Source organism: Lepisosteus platostomus, chromosome 9 (assembly GCF_059453375.1).
Source record: "Lepisosteus platostomus isolate fLepPlt1 chromosome 9, fLepPlt1.hap1, whole genome shotgun sequence".
Classification (NCBI taxonomy): domain Eukaryota; kingdom Metazoa; phylum Chordata; class Actinopteri; order Semionotiformes; family Lepisosteidae; genus Lepisosteus; species Lepisosteus platostomus.
In genome coordinates this window covers 45,264,459-45,282,136 of record NC_142619.1, presented here as the reverse complement: position 1 = coordinate 45,282,136, position 17,678 = coordinate 45,264,459, and the positions used below count along the sequence as shown (strand labels likewise).

Below are 17,678 nucleotides of genomic sequence, written 5' to 3'. Positions count from 1 at the left end.
ATACTATACCTACAATACTTACAATATTGTTTAAACCAGTGATCAGCTACTCGTGTGACATGTGAAGAATCCTAGAGGAACTAAAACAGCCTGGCTACATCTGTGGTAACTGCCACAAAATCCAGATTCTGCTTGAAAAAGTTAATGTACTGGAGAAGGAATTAAAGGAATTCAGAGGGTTCCAAGAGATGACAAAATTAACATTGGGGAAGGTGTGAAGCATGACTTGTCAGACAAACAAGACAGACAAACTGACTGAGAGACACTATTACCAGATGGTGGGTGGAAATAAATGTCAGCAAGCCATCCAACATCACCAAATACATTTGATCCACTCCAGGACCTGGATTCAGATATGGGGCTCAAGACAGCAGCTCTCAGGACACCTTCATTGCTGACACGAAAGATCAAACACTGATCTCAACAACTGCTGCCAGTATAACCAAGAATGCAAACAGAGCAGTGCAGGTGGCTGGAGACTCCTTTCTCTGAAACACTGCAATGGTGATCTGCACCAGGGACTGTGAGTTGACAACAGTTTCCTGTCTCCCTGGAGCTAAGGTGGCTAATAGATATACCACTGTGTTGATAGGCTCCTAGCTAAGGCAGGCAATGTGTTGTTAAACACTGAGAGAGACAAAAATGGTATAAACAGCATCCTATCCATCCATAGCTATTTCAAACAGCTTGGCAACAAAATGAAATCAGGGGCTAAAATTGGTTGGTTTCCTCAGGAATCCAGTTCGTACTGGGTAAAATGACTGGTGGACAGCTTCAAATGTTAATTCATCAACGTATGGATAGGGAAATGAAGTGTAGATCAAGACTTCGGCTTTGTTGTCCATTAGATACCTTTTCTCGGCAAAGGCCATCTGTAGTAATGTGTTTGATAACTTCTAAATGAGATGGGTACCAGTCATCTAAATCCAAGGATCCAAAAATAATTTAAGAATCATTTAAACCAAAACTGGGGGGGTGGAGTTACATGGGGAACAAAGATCAAGGGAGAACCAAATGGAAAAACAAGGAGCAAGGAGCAGGTAATTAAGTGTTTACAACACAAATGCTAGCAATATTAGAATCCAAATACATGAGATAGAAGCTACCAAATTTCACAGGCAGTTACGATGTTACTGCAATCAGAAAAATAATGAAAAGAGGTGAATATAACATTAGTAAATAATGCAGTTCTGGAGAGACAAAAAAGAAGAGTGGGAGCATTATACAGTATAGCAAAAGAGCATTCAGGCTTAGGAATTAAAACTAGAGGAATTAAGAGTCTCTGAATCTGTATGGGTCAGACTCGTCAAAAGCATTCTATAGGTGTATTCTATAGTGTTAGGAGTGTGATACAGAGCACGAAACACAGATGTGGATTATAATTCAGAACTGTCTAAATCAAGAATGAATGTGAAAAAGAAAAGTAGTTTTTATGAAAGACTTCAACTTTACCCACATAGAGTAGGAAACACCCAGAGGAATGTCGGCAGCAGAATCCCATATGGTAGACATAGATGAAAAGAAATATTGCAGTGGAAGCTAATATAAATAATCAAAGGTTATTTATACAATGAAATGGAAATGGCTGATGGTGGTTCAGGGTTTAGCATTGCTGCTGTGCAGTACTGGAGCCCTGGGATCAATTCCTGGGCTATAATCTTTGTGGAGTTTGTATGTTCCCCTAGTGTTTGCATGAGATTCCTCTGAGTGCTCCAGTTTCCTCCCACTGTACAAGACATATTGGTACTGTAGGTTAATTGGCTTCTGGAAGAAGTGGTCCTGGTATGAATGTATGTCAGTGTGTGTACTGCGATGGACTGGTGTCCTGTCCAGGATATATCCCGCTTTGTGCCTGCCAGTATAGACTCTGGCTCCTCTGCAACTCTGTATTGAATAAAGCAGTTAGAAAATAGATGGATATATGGAAATTATGGATGTACTACATCAATACTGTATTTGATTCAGGTGCTCACTAAGTTTGAAATCATCAACTTTAAAGGTACGTTTGTCTTGACCAACTTGTTAGGGTTCTTAGAATAAGCAACAATATAAATTGATACATACAGAGCATATGATATGGCGTGTTTAGATTTTCAGAAAGCTTTTGATACATTTTCTCATATGCCATTCTTAAATTACAGGTTGTACAATAGACATTCAAGGAAATGTGTTTTTTAATGGAGAATTGACTAATAAACAGAAAACACAAAACATAAATAAGGGGTGAATGCTCAAATCTGGGAGTGTAGTAGGATACAACTACTGGGTCCACATCTGGACTAGGACCATTGCTCTTTTTAATTTATATTAATGATCTATATTCTTGTACCCTTTGTAAACTAGTCAGGTTTGCAGATTATACCAAAATAGAAAGTTTTAAACAATTTAAATTTAAATTTAAACATTTAAACGAAATTCTAGAATGGGAATTAAACAGATGATGTTTAAGGTACAGAAGGATTTTGTACAAAACACAAAATGTGAAACGTTGAACTAAAAGAGGATGCTTATGAATACGCCTTATGTGTTTTTGTTAACAAAGTACAATATTCACATCATTTACATATAAATGTAGGAAATCAATAAGAAAGTAAACTAAATGTTAGGATATATAGTTAAAAGCATTGAATGTAATCTATAAAACTGTATAATGCACAAACAAAACCTAATTTAGAATATGGCATATAATTTAAGTTACTACATTATAGATAAAATATTGCTGCTCAGCAGTTAGTCCAGGGGTTAAAGATATCACAGATATTTTACAGGGGTTAAAGGAATCATCTGCACTGAACTGTCTTAGCCTTGAACAGAAAAGGCATAAAGGCAACTTGTACTGTATGTTGGAATATGAATATTCCAAATAATCAGACGACACTGACAAATCCATCCCAGTGTGGACATCTTCAGAATGAGCAATGAATCATGTAGCAGAGGGCACAAGTGAAAACTGTGTAGAATTGCATTTAAAACTGACAACAGGAGGCATTTCTTTAGGCATAAAGTTGCAGGAGTGTGGAACAGGTTCTCCAGCCATGATATTGAAGCCAGTACCCTGGCTTCCTTCAAGAAACGGCTGGATCAGATCCTTGGATCAGTTAGTTTCTAACTACCAAGTGGGCTAGGTGGGTCAAATCACCTCCTCTCATTTGTAACTGTTCTTACGTGGTTACAAATTGATTCCCATTGCTTCAGTGTCTGCTAGATTGCAAGGCAGTCTGAGGAAAGATGAAAATGATCAAAAAAAGTCAAGATGAGTATGTTATTCAGTGGCACACATACCGATTTGAAATGTTTCCGTAATTAACGGGTAATTACCTAGATCATATCAACAGCTAACAGAGTATGAGAAGGGCAGAAATCTGGGTAGTACCCTTCCACATCTTTCAGAAAGAAACTACTAATAATGGTAACATTATTCCTACTGAAAAGATGGCTGTTGTCCATACCAGCTCTATAGATGTTTATAAAATCACAGTCAAGATAACTTGAGCTCATCCAGCTGTAGGAGAGTTTTGATGCAATACTCTGGTCTTGATAACATGATAGACAAGCCTCACAAAGTAAACACTACTAGGACTGCTATATAATGGTTTGAGTATAAGTGGTCCTTTTGTTTGTAATGTATTGTTCTTTTTCAGACAACAACACCAGCAGAAAAATCACAAATTTTAATTGTATCTTTTATGTGACTAAAAATACCACTTTAGCCTAAATATACCATCATTTACTGGGCATGTGTTGGTAATTATCATGGATCATGGATGTGTCCTTTAAAAAAGAAGAATTCTGCGTATTTTGTATTTAGTATTTATCGTGATAAGATGGGAAACATTAAGGCTTAAGAAGCTATCTATGAAACAAAACCTGGGTATTTATGTTTCTAAATCCTTCTCTAGACAACATACAGATACAAACAATACAAACAAAATAAAATGTTAGGTATATACTGTATAATATGTTAGAATTGTAATATATACTACTAAGGAATCATTTAGAATGTTGGATATGTAAAAAAATATATATTGCTGCTTTGCAGTCAGTCCAGAGAAGAGCAACCACATACATTCCTGATTGTACAGTAGTGTCCTTCACTGACAGGCTGAAATAATTTACACTTTTTAGTCTTCGACAGAGAAGACTGCAAAGGACGTGATTCAAGTATTCAAATGCTCAATGTCACAGAAAACAGTAACCCAATGGCTACCTTCACAGTTAACAATGAAACACAAACCAAATGGAAAATACAGGGGATTGCATTTAAACCAGAGAACAGGAAACACGTGTTTACTCAAAGTGTTGTGGGGGTATGGATCAGGTTACTGAACCATTTTGTTTAAATTGACTCCCTGGCTCCTCTCGAGAAATGGCTGAATGAGATCCTCAGATCCATAAGCTCCTCAAAAAAGTTTGGCCGAATGATAATAATGTTTAATGACTTGAAAAGTATTGTTACCTATACGTAGGACTAATAGATCCAGAAAATAAAAGCAAAATACTATACGGAGCATCATCATTTCAATGTTTGTTTTTATGCAGTTCTGTTTGATGTGGTGTCCACCCAGTGCTAAATTGTCCTCTAAGCCAGACAGCTCCCCCCTCCAAAGAGAGAATGGTACACTGTAGTTCTGAGCCCTTCCTGAACCACCACCCTCATGTCTGCTCCTGATTTAGTTACTTGCCCTGCTGGCATAACTAGTGTTGGAAGTCTTAAATTACACTGTTCCTCCTGGGAAAACCAAAGCTTCCCTCCCACCAGACAGACTTTCCAGTGCCTGTGATTTAATAAACCCATTAAGAATGCACAAGATTTACAGCATCAAGAATCTGTGTAAGACCACACCGATATTTTATTCCAAATCTGTTTTTCTTTTTTCATTCCGTTTGAAAATGATCTAATGAGTGAACGCTTACTCCCAGCCATGGATCAAATGAAGTGCATTCAAATCAAATGAAGGTGCATTAAATGATGGATTATTCCCTTGTTGAAATAATGTGTCACGATATACTGTATGTCATATCGCAAATGTAAATGTCATGATAAGACAGAGGTATGCTGGCTGTGCAAAGGAGGTTTTAGCTGATTTGTGGATTTCTACAGGCTGCGAAAGAGTGATTTGGATTTTATATATCTCATTCTTTCTGTATAGAGTAAGATAGACTTCATCCCTCCTGTGTCATGTCCTGGACATGCCCTCCTGTGCTCGGCTCCTTGACAGTTCCCATTGACTGGGGGGAAGTAAAGGTGCTGGTAGAACTGTAGATTGATATTCTGCCCAAGTCTTCATGGAACAAACGTATTCTATGTTCTCTAAGAAGCATCCAATCACACATGTAACTTTGAAGAAGAAAATAAGATAAGATCACTTTCTTAGCCATATAAAAAGTTCTTGCATTAGGAATGTGTCTTTTCACATATCCCAGCTTGCTCTCCTTGAGACACACAGACAGGAAGAGGAGCTTGGGGTCAGAGCGCAGGGTCAGCCATTTATACAGCGCCCCTGGAGCAGCTGGGGTTCAGGGCCTTGCTCAGGGGCCCAACAGAATAGGATTCCTCTGCCAGCCATGGGATTTGAAACAGCCACAGGTGCAGATCCTTAGCCACAGTGCCACCGCTCTGTGCAGGGGGATAAACTTTCAACTATATGGTATGTCTGTAAAGTTATGTAACATTTCATTGATGCAAAGAAACGATGCAGATGAGGAGAGTTTGATTATGAATGTAGACAAGGTCATGATATAGTAAGGTCAGCAGAGTTACAGAGAAGGAATGGTCTGTCAATAACAATGCAATGGAGACCAGTGCAGGCCCCAAAAGAGTTCCTGTAGATTCCTGTAGAAACTGTCCTTTAACGCACTATATAATTGCAAAAACATGCTTTAAAATAGGCAAAAGCATAAATTAAGCAGTGATGTTAACACCCATGTAAACTGCTAAGTAAACCATGTTCTGTGTACAACTTGCTTGTAATTACATTCATGCTGCATTTGTTGATACAAAACGTCTTTGAAATATTTTTGGTCTTGTTAACTACAGATGGACAAAAAACATTTATGTGTCAGAGTAACCAATCCCAAAGTGAATTATTATCCCAACGTTTGCTTTTTTTATTTTATAAGCATGAAATGAATAGTATTGCAAACAAGCTTCTGATTGGACAAAAGTCCAAAAAGAAATCGTCAAGGGAAACTAGCTGCAGGTTTTAAATAATATCTGGAGCCAGAAAGCATGTGTTCATTTTAGAGTCTGACTTTCTCCTTTGATGTGGTGAGTCGCACACATGGGAACATTTACAATAAAGGTTCTGCATCTCTTAAAAGGGGAAATATAGAAAAGGGGTAGGGTAGTATTTTTCTTTTTCTTTTGTCTATTGTCCCTAATATCATTGCAGATAAAAATGGTGTTTTAAAATAACCCTACAGGCATTGGTGGAAATGCTGTGCCAACTGTGTGATGGCGGCCCAATGTTTCCCGTTTATTGGGAATACTATTCAACAGTCCTGACAGGTCACCAAGGTTACTTGTGCATTCTAAATGTATCTGAAAATGCAATTAATTTGTAATGGTACGGTGAATACTATACAGCAGAGCTAAGGCTTGGCATATGATTGATCTTTTTGGTTATTTACTCTCCTATTACTTATTTTCTCACTTTGAATCTGCCTCAAACAAAAGTATTTTAATTTCTAAAACATCTTAAAATTCATAGGGACTACAGTTTTTGTTAATCAATGAACAATACAATCTCTACCACCACATGTATGTAAACTTTTCTACATTACCAATAAAAAAAACCCGATTATTTTACAACTGTTGTTTCACAACATGAAAATGAATATTCATAACACAATAAAAATATAAAAATGTTTACTATTATCAGAAATGTATGCTTGAAGTTTAAAGTGTAAGGATGCGAATATTTCCCCATTGCAAGTAATGCAGCAGGCAGTGTCTTACCAACAATATTAATGTGACACCTGGGACACATTATGCTGCTTTTTAGGAACTAAAGCATTTAGCCTCTTGATTACATGGTGAACGTGGCAGATTTCATGGCATATTAGTGTGCCAAGGCTCTCCACTAGGAAACCATTGCATTAGAGAGATAAAGTGAACAGTTGGACGAGTTTGGGATAGAAATGTTTATTTTGGAATTATGTACTGTATATCACTGGAACCTTAATATCTGGAAAAATACTTATTAAATAGCCCACTTTTTTACATTTTGTGGATGTGTTTTGGAGAAATACTGTGTGAGGGAGCTCCAGTTAGCTTAGCGGAATGATTTTGCATTCATTAGTCAAGGATAGCCCAGCTCACACCTGAGGAGAGCCAAATCACTGCAGCCCAGGCGTAGTCTGGCCAGCTAATGGGAATGAAGCCCATTGAGCATGTTCAGAGTAGTGCAGAAGAGTCCCCTTAAATTGACTTCACAGGACTCCTTCATACAGAGTATCTGCCTAGAACTGGCTGTGGTCCTGCAAACACAGATTGATGATCTCATCCTCACAATACGGAAGCAGCCTGATGCCAAAGCATTCACTGTGCTCATGTTTTGCCAGGGCTATGTATAGGTCAAGGATAAAAAGGTTTATTTTCAAACTTGGATATCTTATTTCTGTTTGTACAATAAGAAGGGATGCTTAAGATTTATTCTTGTTCGAAAATATATTATTCTCTGCCATGATTATCATGCTTGAAGCTGCCTAGGTTTTAATTTCTGTTGGTCTAAATATGTAAAATGCAAGTCATTATCCGGAATAATCTAGGTACTGTCTTTAAAAGAAGATAAATCAGCTATAACTTCAAATGGTTTTAACGAATTATGGTACTAATAGCAAGTCTGCCTTTTTTCTCCACATGTGTTAAGTGTGTATTACTGCTCTATGTCACCTGTTGTTTAGAAAATATCCCATGTTCTTTACTGTAAATACAATAATCCTGTATTAATGTTATTTACCACATCTTTAAAACCATGTCTGTATTCTCCATAGACATAAAATAGAAGAAGATAGTATAAACCTGAGGCATTTGAACATGACATGTCCAAGGTGTCAGATTTATATTGTTGGTAAGAAAAACATGCCACCAAAGCAATTGTAACTTCAATCAGGAGCCAGGTTTTTATAAATTATTTAGCTCTTTTAAAATTTAAACTTCGCTTTTTCATTGTAAATACAGACTCTTTATTTGAGGTTTTTCTTATTTTAGATACGGCAGTACAAAAGTGGTGATCATTTATTTGAATATCAATATTTTGAGTAGGTCTGCTGTGGCGTATTAAAGGCCTTGAAGCCTGTAAACCGTGATAATTATGGTTGGGGTGTAGCTTGGCTCAGTGGGTCCAAGGTACTCACTCAATTGGTGTAGTAACGAAGGTCACAAGAAAATACATGGAAGTAATAAAAAAACACATCTGCTGTGTCCAAAATAGAACTCTTGTAATCACAGCCAAATGTGTGTTATTTAATGACTAGACTAACTGGAACCAAGAAACCTGACATCATTATTAACAGTCAATATATTGTATAGTAAGTGTAGTGTAATTAAATATGATCTTCACTTACTATACCAAAAACATTTAAGAGATGTTTTAATTTACATACAATAACAAAGCACAGTTAAAATATAGCAAACACCAGCATAAACTTTCTTAATAGGGCGTGAAGCTGCCAGAAGAGCTTCAGAACTGCCTCAATGCTGGTATAGATTCTCCAAGTATCTGGAAATCTATTGGAAGGAAGCAACACCATTCTTCCATGAGAAATTGTATTATTTGGTGTTGTTGATGGAGGTGGAAAAAGCTGGAGCCACTACAGAATCTCCCATACTGTAAGTGTTCAATTAGGTTGAGATCTGGTGACTTGGTCAGCTATAGCACATGGTTAACATCATTTTCATACTCGACAATGACCACTTGTGTCCCTGGGGACATTGTCATCCAGGAAGATCCCTCTCCTGTCAGGGTAGAAATGCTTCATCACAAGATGAACATGATCACTCTGGCTTAGTATTTGTTGGCATTCTCCTTGCCCTCCAATGGGCTGAATGGACATAAACCATGCCAGGAAAATTGCACCCCACACTGTAACAGAGCTCCCAGAACCCTTTTCCATGGAAAGAAAGCATTCGAGTTTGCAGTTTTCTTTGGGCGTGCATCATACAGTACATGTACTGGTCTGCTTGTTGAGAACAGGGGTGAGAAAGATGACTCAACTGACCATTTATTCCGCTGCTCAGTAAACTACTGTCTGTTTTTACCACTTTATTCACAAAAGTGCGTTTTAAGCGTAATAAGGGGTTTATGGGCGGAGCAGTGGCACTGTGGCTAAGGATCTGTGCCTGTGGCTGGAAGGTTGCCGGTTTGTATCCCATGGCCAGCAGAGGAATCCTGACCAAGGCCCTTAACCCCAGCTGCTCCAGGGGCACCGTATAAATGGCTGACCCTGCGCTCTGACCCCAAGCTTCTCTCCCTGTCTGTGTGCATGTGTGTCTCATGAGGAGCAAGCTTGGGAATGCAAAAAGACAAATTCCTAATGCAGGAAATTGTATATGGCTAATGAAATGGTCTTATCTTATCTTATGCACTGCACCCTGTCCATAACATCCCACTCTGTGAAGTTGCTCTTCCATTTTGCATTGCATCTCGAACCAATGCACAGAAATCACAGAAATCAGTTATGGTGTTACTAGTTGATGTCTTTCCCTCAGACTTCCATGCCAACATCACCTTAGCCACTGTTCCTCGTGAAACATCAGTAAGCTGAGCAGTCTTCCTAAAGCTCCTGCCAAACATGATCCCCAACTGAGATCTCTTTTTCTAGCCATGGTAGGCAAATTGATGAGCAATTGGACATGTCCAGCGTTTTCATACATGACCCTAAACATGATGAGATGTTAATAGCTTAATGTACTTAGGAGCCACATCTCTGTGGAAGAACCTGCTTTAAATATGCTTTGTATCCTTTATTTACTCAAATGTTTTCTTTATTTTGGCAGCTGTCTGTATATTGTGAATTCAACAAATACACCCCAAGCTAATCTGTTTTTAAGAAAATGTGAATAGCAGTGCACATGATAAAGCTGGAATGAAATTTTGTCTATGTGTTTTATTTGACTAGAAGTTTAATGTTTTTTTCAAACAAGACTCTTTTACATAATCTTAAGCCTAATAGTTTGACCAATTAACATTGCAATTTAAAATTCTTACAATGCCCACCAAAAGCACTGGGGCATTAAAGTCAAAATTGTTACTTTTACTGTCAAGCAATTTGTATTTGTGATAATGTGAATAATATGAAAAGGTACAATCCATCCATCAGGAAAAAATAAATTAAAGTTGAGTGAATCAGTTCATGAGGCAGCCATGAAAGTCTAAACCATGACATTACCTCCACCAGGGCTCATATTGTAGATGAGGTGGTGTTTTTTGGAGCATCTACAGTTCCTTTCTTTCTCCACATTAACTTGTTCCAAAGCTCTGCTAGTTCATCTGTGTAGTTCTTAGTAAATTCTAATCTGTCTGTTTTGTTCTTGGTACTACTGTGACATTTACATTTTACAGCGAAGGCTTTGCTATTCTTTAGACACAGTCTTTTGCAGATTGTGGATTTTGATACTTTCAGTCCTGCACTGTGGGGACTGTTGGTGATTTCACTGACAGTTGTTTTAGAGTTTTCCTTGACAACTCTGATAATTTTTCTGTGATCAGCTGCAGATGTTTCTCTTGGCCAACCTGGTCTTGGCTGATTGGTAATTATACTCTATGTTTTTTTTTCCACTATATTCCCATTTGCTGATTTTGCTGATCTGTACTATGATTTTGATTGAGTTTCTCTTTCCTTGTAGTATCATAACTGCCTGTCTCTTGGGTTAATTCAAGTTCTCTGGTTTTCACTTTAACATTTGACTACAAACTCCAAAAACTAAAGTCAAAGCAAGACAGGTTGATGAGCTAGTTTTTGAGTATTGTTTTTGAGTATTTAATTACCCAACAACAACCTGACGGTGAAGGACACATGTCAGTTAATTATATATTGCTATTCCAGCATTTTTAAATTTATTTAGAATTAAAACCATTGTACCACCTCATCTCCTTGAAAAAGAATATCTGTTGTTTCATCTTAAAGTTGAAAATTATCGGATACCCCAAAAATTGAAAGACTAGCTTTAGAAATTTTTATTTCAGCATTGGTCATGACATTAGCTGAAAAGTGACCCCTGTGACTTACTGTAGGTGGAACCTGTAGGGTTATGGCGGTGATGTTGAGACATGTATGTTGCTGTGTCTGTAGATGACTGACTTGATGAGTCGGTGGATCAGAGGAGCCTTTTTTTTATCAGATGCCTTATGCTATGGGTATGGGGGTTGTTACTGTGAACAAAGAAGTAAATGCGTACATAAAAAAGAAGACAAACTTTATCTTAATGTATACATCCCACAAAAAGAGAACTGCTGCATTATCTAATCATGAAAAATCATTTAATGATACATTAAATGTTATTCTGTTATTCAGTATATGAGTCATCTGTATTTCAAATAGACTGTATTATGTCTTTTTGCCACTTTTGATTTATGACTGTGATATAATCTTACAGGTGTGCATCCTGTGAGAAAATCTAGGAAAGGAAATGATGTACAGGATGTGGAAAGCCAAAAACAATATAATTAATTAATTAAAAAACTAAATTTATTTAAGCATTTTTTAATACAAGAGGAGCATTAAATGTGAGACACCCATCTGCAAGATTAGCATTAATTTTACTATATACAGTATACTGTGTTACACAGAGTCAATATTACAGAGAGAAATATTGAATTATATAAAGTAATTTCCACTTCTCTTCCATTTTGTTTGCAGACAGTATTGTTCTAGTGACATTCTCCATTATTTTAGAAAGATGCCAACAAATTATACAAAGCTACTATTTGTGTGTAATTGGAAGAAACCAAAGGAGAATAGCATAAATAGTAATGGAATATTGTCTTTTCAAGATACATTTTTTATGCTGTTTGTCACTAAATAGTCCAAAATCTGATTACGTTTTGTTTTTTTATATTTGATAGAAGAGCGTTAGTTTGAAATTTACTGGGTTGTATTATTAATGCATGGGGAAAAATACTGAATGTCTTTGAAATGGAGAAAATGTTTCTCTACATGCTAGTTTTTTTTGCAGGTGGAAAAGGTGTCCCTGAACAAGGCTGGAGGCACCTGGAGAGCTATTATCCTGACTGGATTCCACTTAGCGACAGATTCCGAGGTTCAGCTTTTTCAGCATTCGCTTGAGCAGCATGGTTATGCTGTCAGTCTGTCAAGATCTACAGAAGCTAGCCCTTTTTTCAAGCCAGAAACCAACGAGCAAGGTAAATAAAAGCACTTGTTTCAGCAACAGACTAATTGGCTTCTGGAAAAATTGGTCTTAGTATGAGTGTCTGTGCCTTTGTGTGCCGAGACTGGCTTCCTATCCAAGGTGTGTCCTGCCTCTCACCCATGGCTTCCTGGGATAGGCTCCAGCTCCCCTGTGACCCTGTATTGGATAAAGCAGTTAGAAAATAAATGGATATAATTGTAATATGTGAGATGTTTAGACTAGGTACTTTAGGTTTAGGCTAAGCATACTTTGAGTGATGGTTTCACTTTGCTCTTGACAAGTCTTATTGGACTAGTAACATGAACAGCTGATGATGTGATGTGAGTGTCATAGCCCAGGGTGCCTATGCACCCACCTTCTCACACTGCAGCTTTTGCTTTTACCACAGCGTTCTTCCTGACCTAGATAGAGCCCTGGGTGTTAAGGGAATTCTAACACTCCCGGAAAAGCTCCAGCATCAGGGGAAAGGTTGTGAGGAAGCAACTTTTACAGTACAGCTGTGTAAAAGCTGTGTAACATATTGACAAGCAGCCGACGTGGTTCCCTGTCTAAGTCACAAGCTTCTAATCGTGAAGTGCACACCTGTTTCCACTCTTAACACTGCTTAACAAGCTGTATAATCTGGGCTTTGTTTTGGAATGTAATCTATATTTTACACCTTTTTTGTTATTTTGATGTTTATATTGCCTTTAAATTCTAAGTCTAGATTTTTAGTTCTCTGCAAACTCTATACATATTGGATGGTGTTTAGTATTCCTTTTTTACTGTCACGTACTTTTGCTTTTATCTTTTTTTATTTTGTAGGATTCTTCCTTTAAATTCCAGTATTATGTGAATGAGTAAATACCCCTTATTGAAAGTTCCACATTAGAAAACAAACATATAGGTTTTTAAAACTACATTTTAAATAAGTAGTTCTCCTTATTTCCTTATAGTGGCTTCTGCCTTGAAACCATATAAAATTAGTTAAATCTGAAATAATCTTACAGATGATTAAATCTGCTATCTAATATACATTTTGTAAACAAAGTACATCTATATCTGCTAGCCATTTCTACTTGTCCATGTAAAGTAAGTTCCAAAGCATATCACATTCCTTAATAAAGGAAAGTCTTGCTTAAGCTCTTTAAAATTGTCAAGAAATAAATAATTGCCATTAAAGGGCCTTATATTTTACTTCTAAATAAGTGTTTATTTACATGAACTCCCAGTGGGAAAATAAATATTTCAACATTTGTAATTTGTGTATAATATGGTATAAGGTATAATTTGGATTAACACGTTTTGTGCAAAATTAATTATTGTTACACTTGTGTTAGGTCACTTTCAAAATCGTCTTATTGTTGTGTAGTAGAGTATTAGTCTCAGACAGTGCCATATGCCTTCTGTTTTTCTTTCACGTCTTTCGAACTGGAGATATAAATAGTTCTGCAGAATGTGGTTAAGCCCAATGCAAGCTATGTTAGTGTTGACAAAAGGAAGATAACTACACACTGCTTAGCTGGGTGCTCTTTGTAATTCAGTCTAAAAACAATCTTTTCTGGTACTTTAAAGGATTTTGACTTTTCAATCTGCAGTCAGCAAATTATTATGTATTTTTTCTGAAAACATTGTTAAATATTTATGTCTGCTTGACTTAGGCAGGTTCCTAGCAAATGGCACAACCTCACTGCTTTCTTTTCTAAGGTTAGAGAAGTAAAACAAATTCTCGTAGTTAAACTGGGTTTGGGTTCACTTCATAATATTTTTTTTCTAAGACCCTCCTATTTGAAATGCAAACGTAACACTTACTTTGCTCTCATTTAAAATGACTATCCCTACATTTGGTATGCAGTTGCACAAATAGACAAATGTCTCATTTCTGTTCCAACTAAACTTAAGAGCTTCCTTGGGTGGTTCTGACTCACAAAATAGTTACCAGATGTTTTTGTACACTTGGCAGTGATTGTCTCTGGACAGTCTAAGACTCAGAAGGATGGATTATGTAATCAATCTTTGTTTTTTCAAGATTGTAGGCTGTTTTCAGTGCTCGCAAGATAAGCAAATAATGACTTTTTCTTGCTGTAAACCTTTCTTTTTTTTTCCAATAAATTATTATGCTGTTCTGGTGGAAGAAAAGGCTAAGTCTTTGACTACGTCACATAAAGAAATAGCCTAGTCAAATTTCCTTCGCATGAGTAATATTGTTCCAGAGCTATGTTATCCTTCAAATGCTTATATTTTTAGCATAGTATGTGGTAGTCAGTTGCCTGTCTCAAAAACACTTCAGGTTTCAGGTGTCTTCTTATTCCTTCATCTTTTAATCCCAAAAGAAACTTGTGAAGAATTTGAAGTTCTAAAAAGCATAAAAGGAACCACTTACTGAAGGGTTAAACCCGGAACTGATTATCTCCTGAATTGGGGGTTTCTTCAGGAAGAAAAATGAGATCTGGATTTCTGTTCTACTCTGAAATTTTTATTAAATTCTATCATTTAATTTCTTTAGAGCCAACATGTGACATAAAAAAAAGAATTTGTTAATTCTTATTGTGTGTATAATTACTGTTTTGGGAATTAAAACTGTATTTTGAAAACACTGCTTTCAAATCTATATATTTCAGAGAGAAACTATGCATTTTTATAGAAGGCTTGTATTATTATAGGGATATTTATAATTTAATAATGTATTACATTAAAAGTCTGAATATTTTTTGTCACAGGTAACAATACTTGGGATATCCTGATATGCTTGCAAAGTTCTGAAAAAAGCTGCCTCAAAAGAATGAAGTTTCATCAACTAAAACCTCATCAGAAGGTAAGGCCATACAGTATGTACTGTACAGCTTTCGTGTACATTTAAAGGCACAATATATTGAGCTTGAAGCGCAGATTTGGCCTCAGATTTTAAAGGGAAGAATATATTGAGTGTAACTGAGACATCTTCTGTTCTGCCACAGTATTCTACCCATAAGCATTACTCAAATGGTGGAGTTACCCAGAGATGTTGTAAGACTAGGGGAGCTAGGGGAGTTAAGATGGCATTGCTAGATGTTCTTGGGCATCCTCTTAGAATATTAATTTGGGATTTTCTAATCACATGGATGTTCTTTGTATCTGGAGATTTCTGTCTCTTACTTTAACCCTTACAGACTACAAGCTTTCGTGTTCTGCTCTCTCTTCATTTTGTCTGTCCTGCTTCAGTACTTTGACAGATAAGGCACGGCATTCAATTCCTTCCTAACATATACTACATGTGAGACCTTGGCCCCTTCTAAAACTTGTTTTGCCTCCCATACTTGCAGTGTTTCATGATAAACTGACCAGTTGCTCTCTATAAAGACAGTTTCTCATAAACAGGAGCATACAGTAGATATCAAATCTCTGGCTTGAGGGCACGTCTTAAATCATGGAAGCAGCACCTGAATGAATAGAGGCATGCTGTTAAAAGGTCTATATACAGTTATTTTTCTCATGTTATTATGAATAAACCAAAAAGGTAGTTATTTGTTATCTACCATTAATCTATTGCTAAATCTTAGCTGCCATGTCATGTTTCTTCCCTCATATCATTTAACAGCACTTCCTCCTGTGTGCCTCAATTTGCTGGGTCTCCGTATTCACACACGACGCAGCTCACTCCTGCATTCTTTGCTTTGCTGAATGGGTGTCACATGTGAAACCCTCTTCCTGTTTGTCGGACTCCCATTCCCCACGTTTTATTTTGGTCCTGTTTCTCTGCCCTTTGGCCCTTACTGCTTAACATAATGACACCTTGATCTCTGGCGTGGGGCTGCCAGCTTTTTAAACTGTAGTTATGCCAGTCTATTAAAATGTAATATGGCTTTAGATAGTCTGAATCATTTTCAGTCCATTTATAAGCAATCGGTCCATATAAAACCATTTCTTGTGAAAATGTTAGAATGTGTGGTTGTAGTGCAACTAAATAGTTTGCTGTAAATAAACCTCTTAAAAACTTTAAATCTGCCTTTAGACAGTTACATACTGTACTGTACCACTGAAACTACTCTTTTAAAAGTTGCAAATGCTCTCCTCATGGCACCTGATTTAATTCTTAGATCTTGGCACAGCATTCAATATTGTAAATTATAGCATTCTATTTACTTTGAGTTTGTTTGGCATTTCTGGTGCTGCACTTTAATGGTTTAAAGCTTACATTACAATCTTATTATATTGCGGTTTTAGTTATGAGGTTGGGTGTGTTACATCTGGTATTCCATAGGTGAATTATTCTATTCTGTTTTATACTATTTATGTGATCTCTGGGTCAAATGCAAAAATAATATAGTATGACTGATTCTACGCAGATGCTATTCAGTGTTATTCAATGTCCACATTAAATATGACTCTGTGGTAGCTGTTTCAATACTCTGATTACTAAAACTTTAAAATTTTAAGCACCTTTATTATGATAAGACTGAGATACATTTGCTGAAAAAATCAGGCTGTAGAATTCATTAAACTTTTTTTTTAATTCCAATGCAGGCCTAAAATGAATTAATGTCCATTTACTCTTCTATTAGCTTTCTAATTCTGAGTCCTCACTTTCCAAGTCAAAAGGCTTAAAACATGACCATTAAATGATTCTTCCAAACTAAAACAATTTAAGTTGGCAGACTTTAGAATAAGACACAATAATTATGAGCCCAAGTCAAATACTGTGCTCTTAATGCAAGACCAATCTCAGCTCTTTAGACATTTTCAAGAGCCTGTTAATTAGTATTTTCTGGAACTTTAAAGTTATTGCTTCAACCATTCAAATGAAAAGCTACAGTTCTGTAGCTTCTCAGGGAATGTTTAAAACAACACCTTACCCTTCTATTGCTGCCTGCACAGCAGAGGAAAGTCTGTGAAGTTTTATCTTTGCATCTCTTTAAAAAATCAGCTTTTTATCAAATGGAAACATTCAAAGCACAGGCACATGGACATTGCTTTGCTGTTTCCCAAAATGTGAGTGAAATAAGATCCTTGGGATTCTCTAGAGCAGCATTTTAAGGACCTGACCAACAGATGACCTCAAAATTATTTGAGTAAGAACATTCTGAACTCCCAGGTGCCTGCTCCCTATAAAAAGCTCAGACACAAGATATACAATCATGTTGGTGAAACAGCATTACTGCTGAAAGACAGAAATAACAAGAAAGAATTAAAAAAAAAAAAAAGGATTACGAGATGACCATCAGTAAACACAGATTATACAGAGAACAATATACAAAACACATACAATGTTACAACAAAATATGAAGAAAATCTTATATTTTATGGGACACTTTAGTGTTTTTCCATATTCAAAGTCACAAGAATAAAC

General features: G+C 36.6%; 1 protein-coding gene across 1 annotated transcript in view; it reads left to right on the top strand.

Annotated features, from left to right (window-relative positions):
- Positions 1-17,678, top strand: part of cped1 (cadherin-like and PC-esterase domain containing 1) — a 100,627-nt gene that overhangs the window by 7,079 nt on the left and 75,870 nt on the right. Inside the window, exons 2-3 of the mRNA XM_088645215.1 lie at positions 12,179-12,365; positions 15,073-15,167. Coding sequence (XP_088501341.1) covers positions 12,179-12,365; positions 15,073-15,167 — 282 coding nt within the window. The remainder of the gene's footprint in view (positions 1-12,178; positions 12,366-15,072; positions 15,168-17,678) is intronic.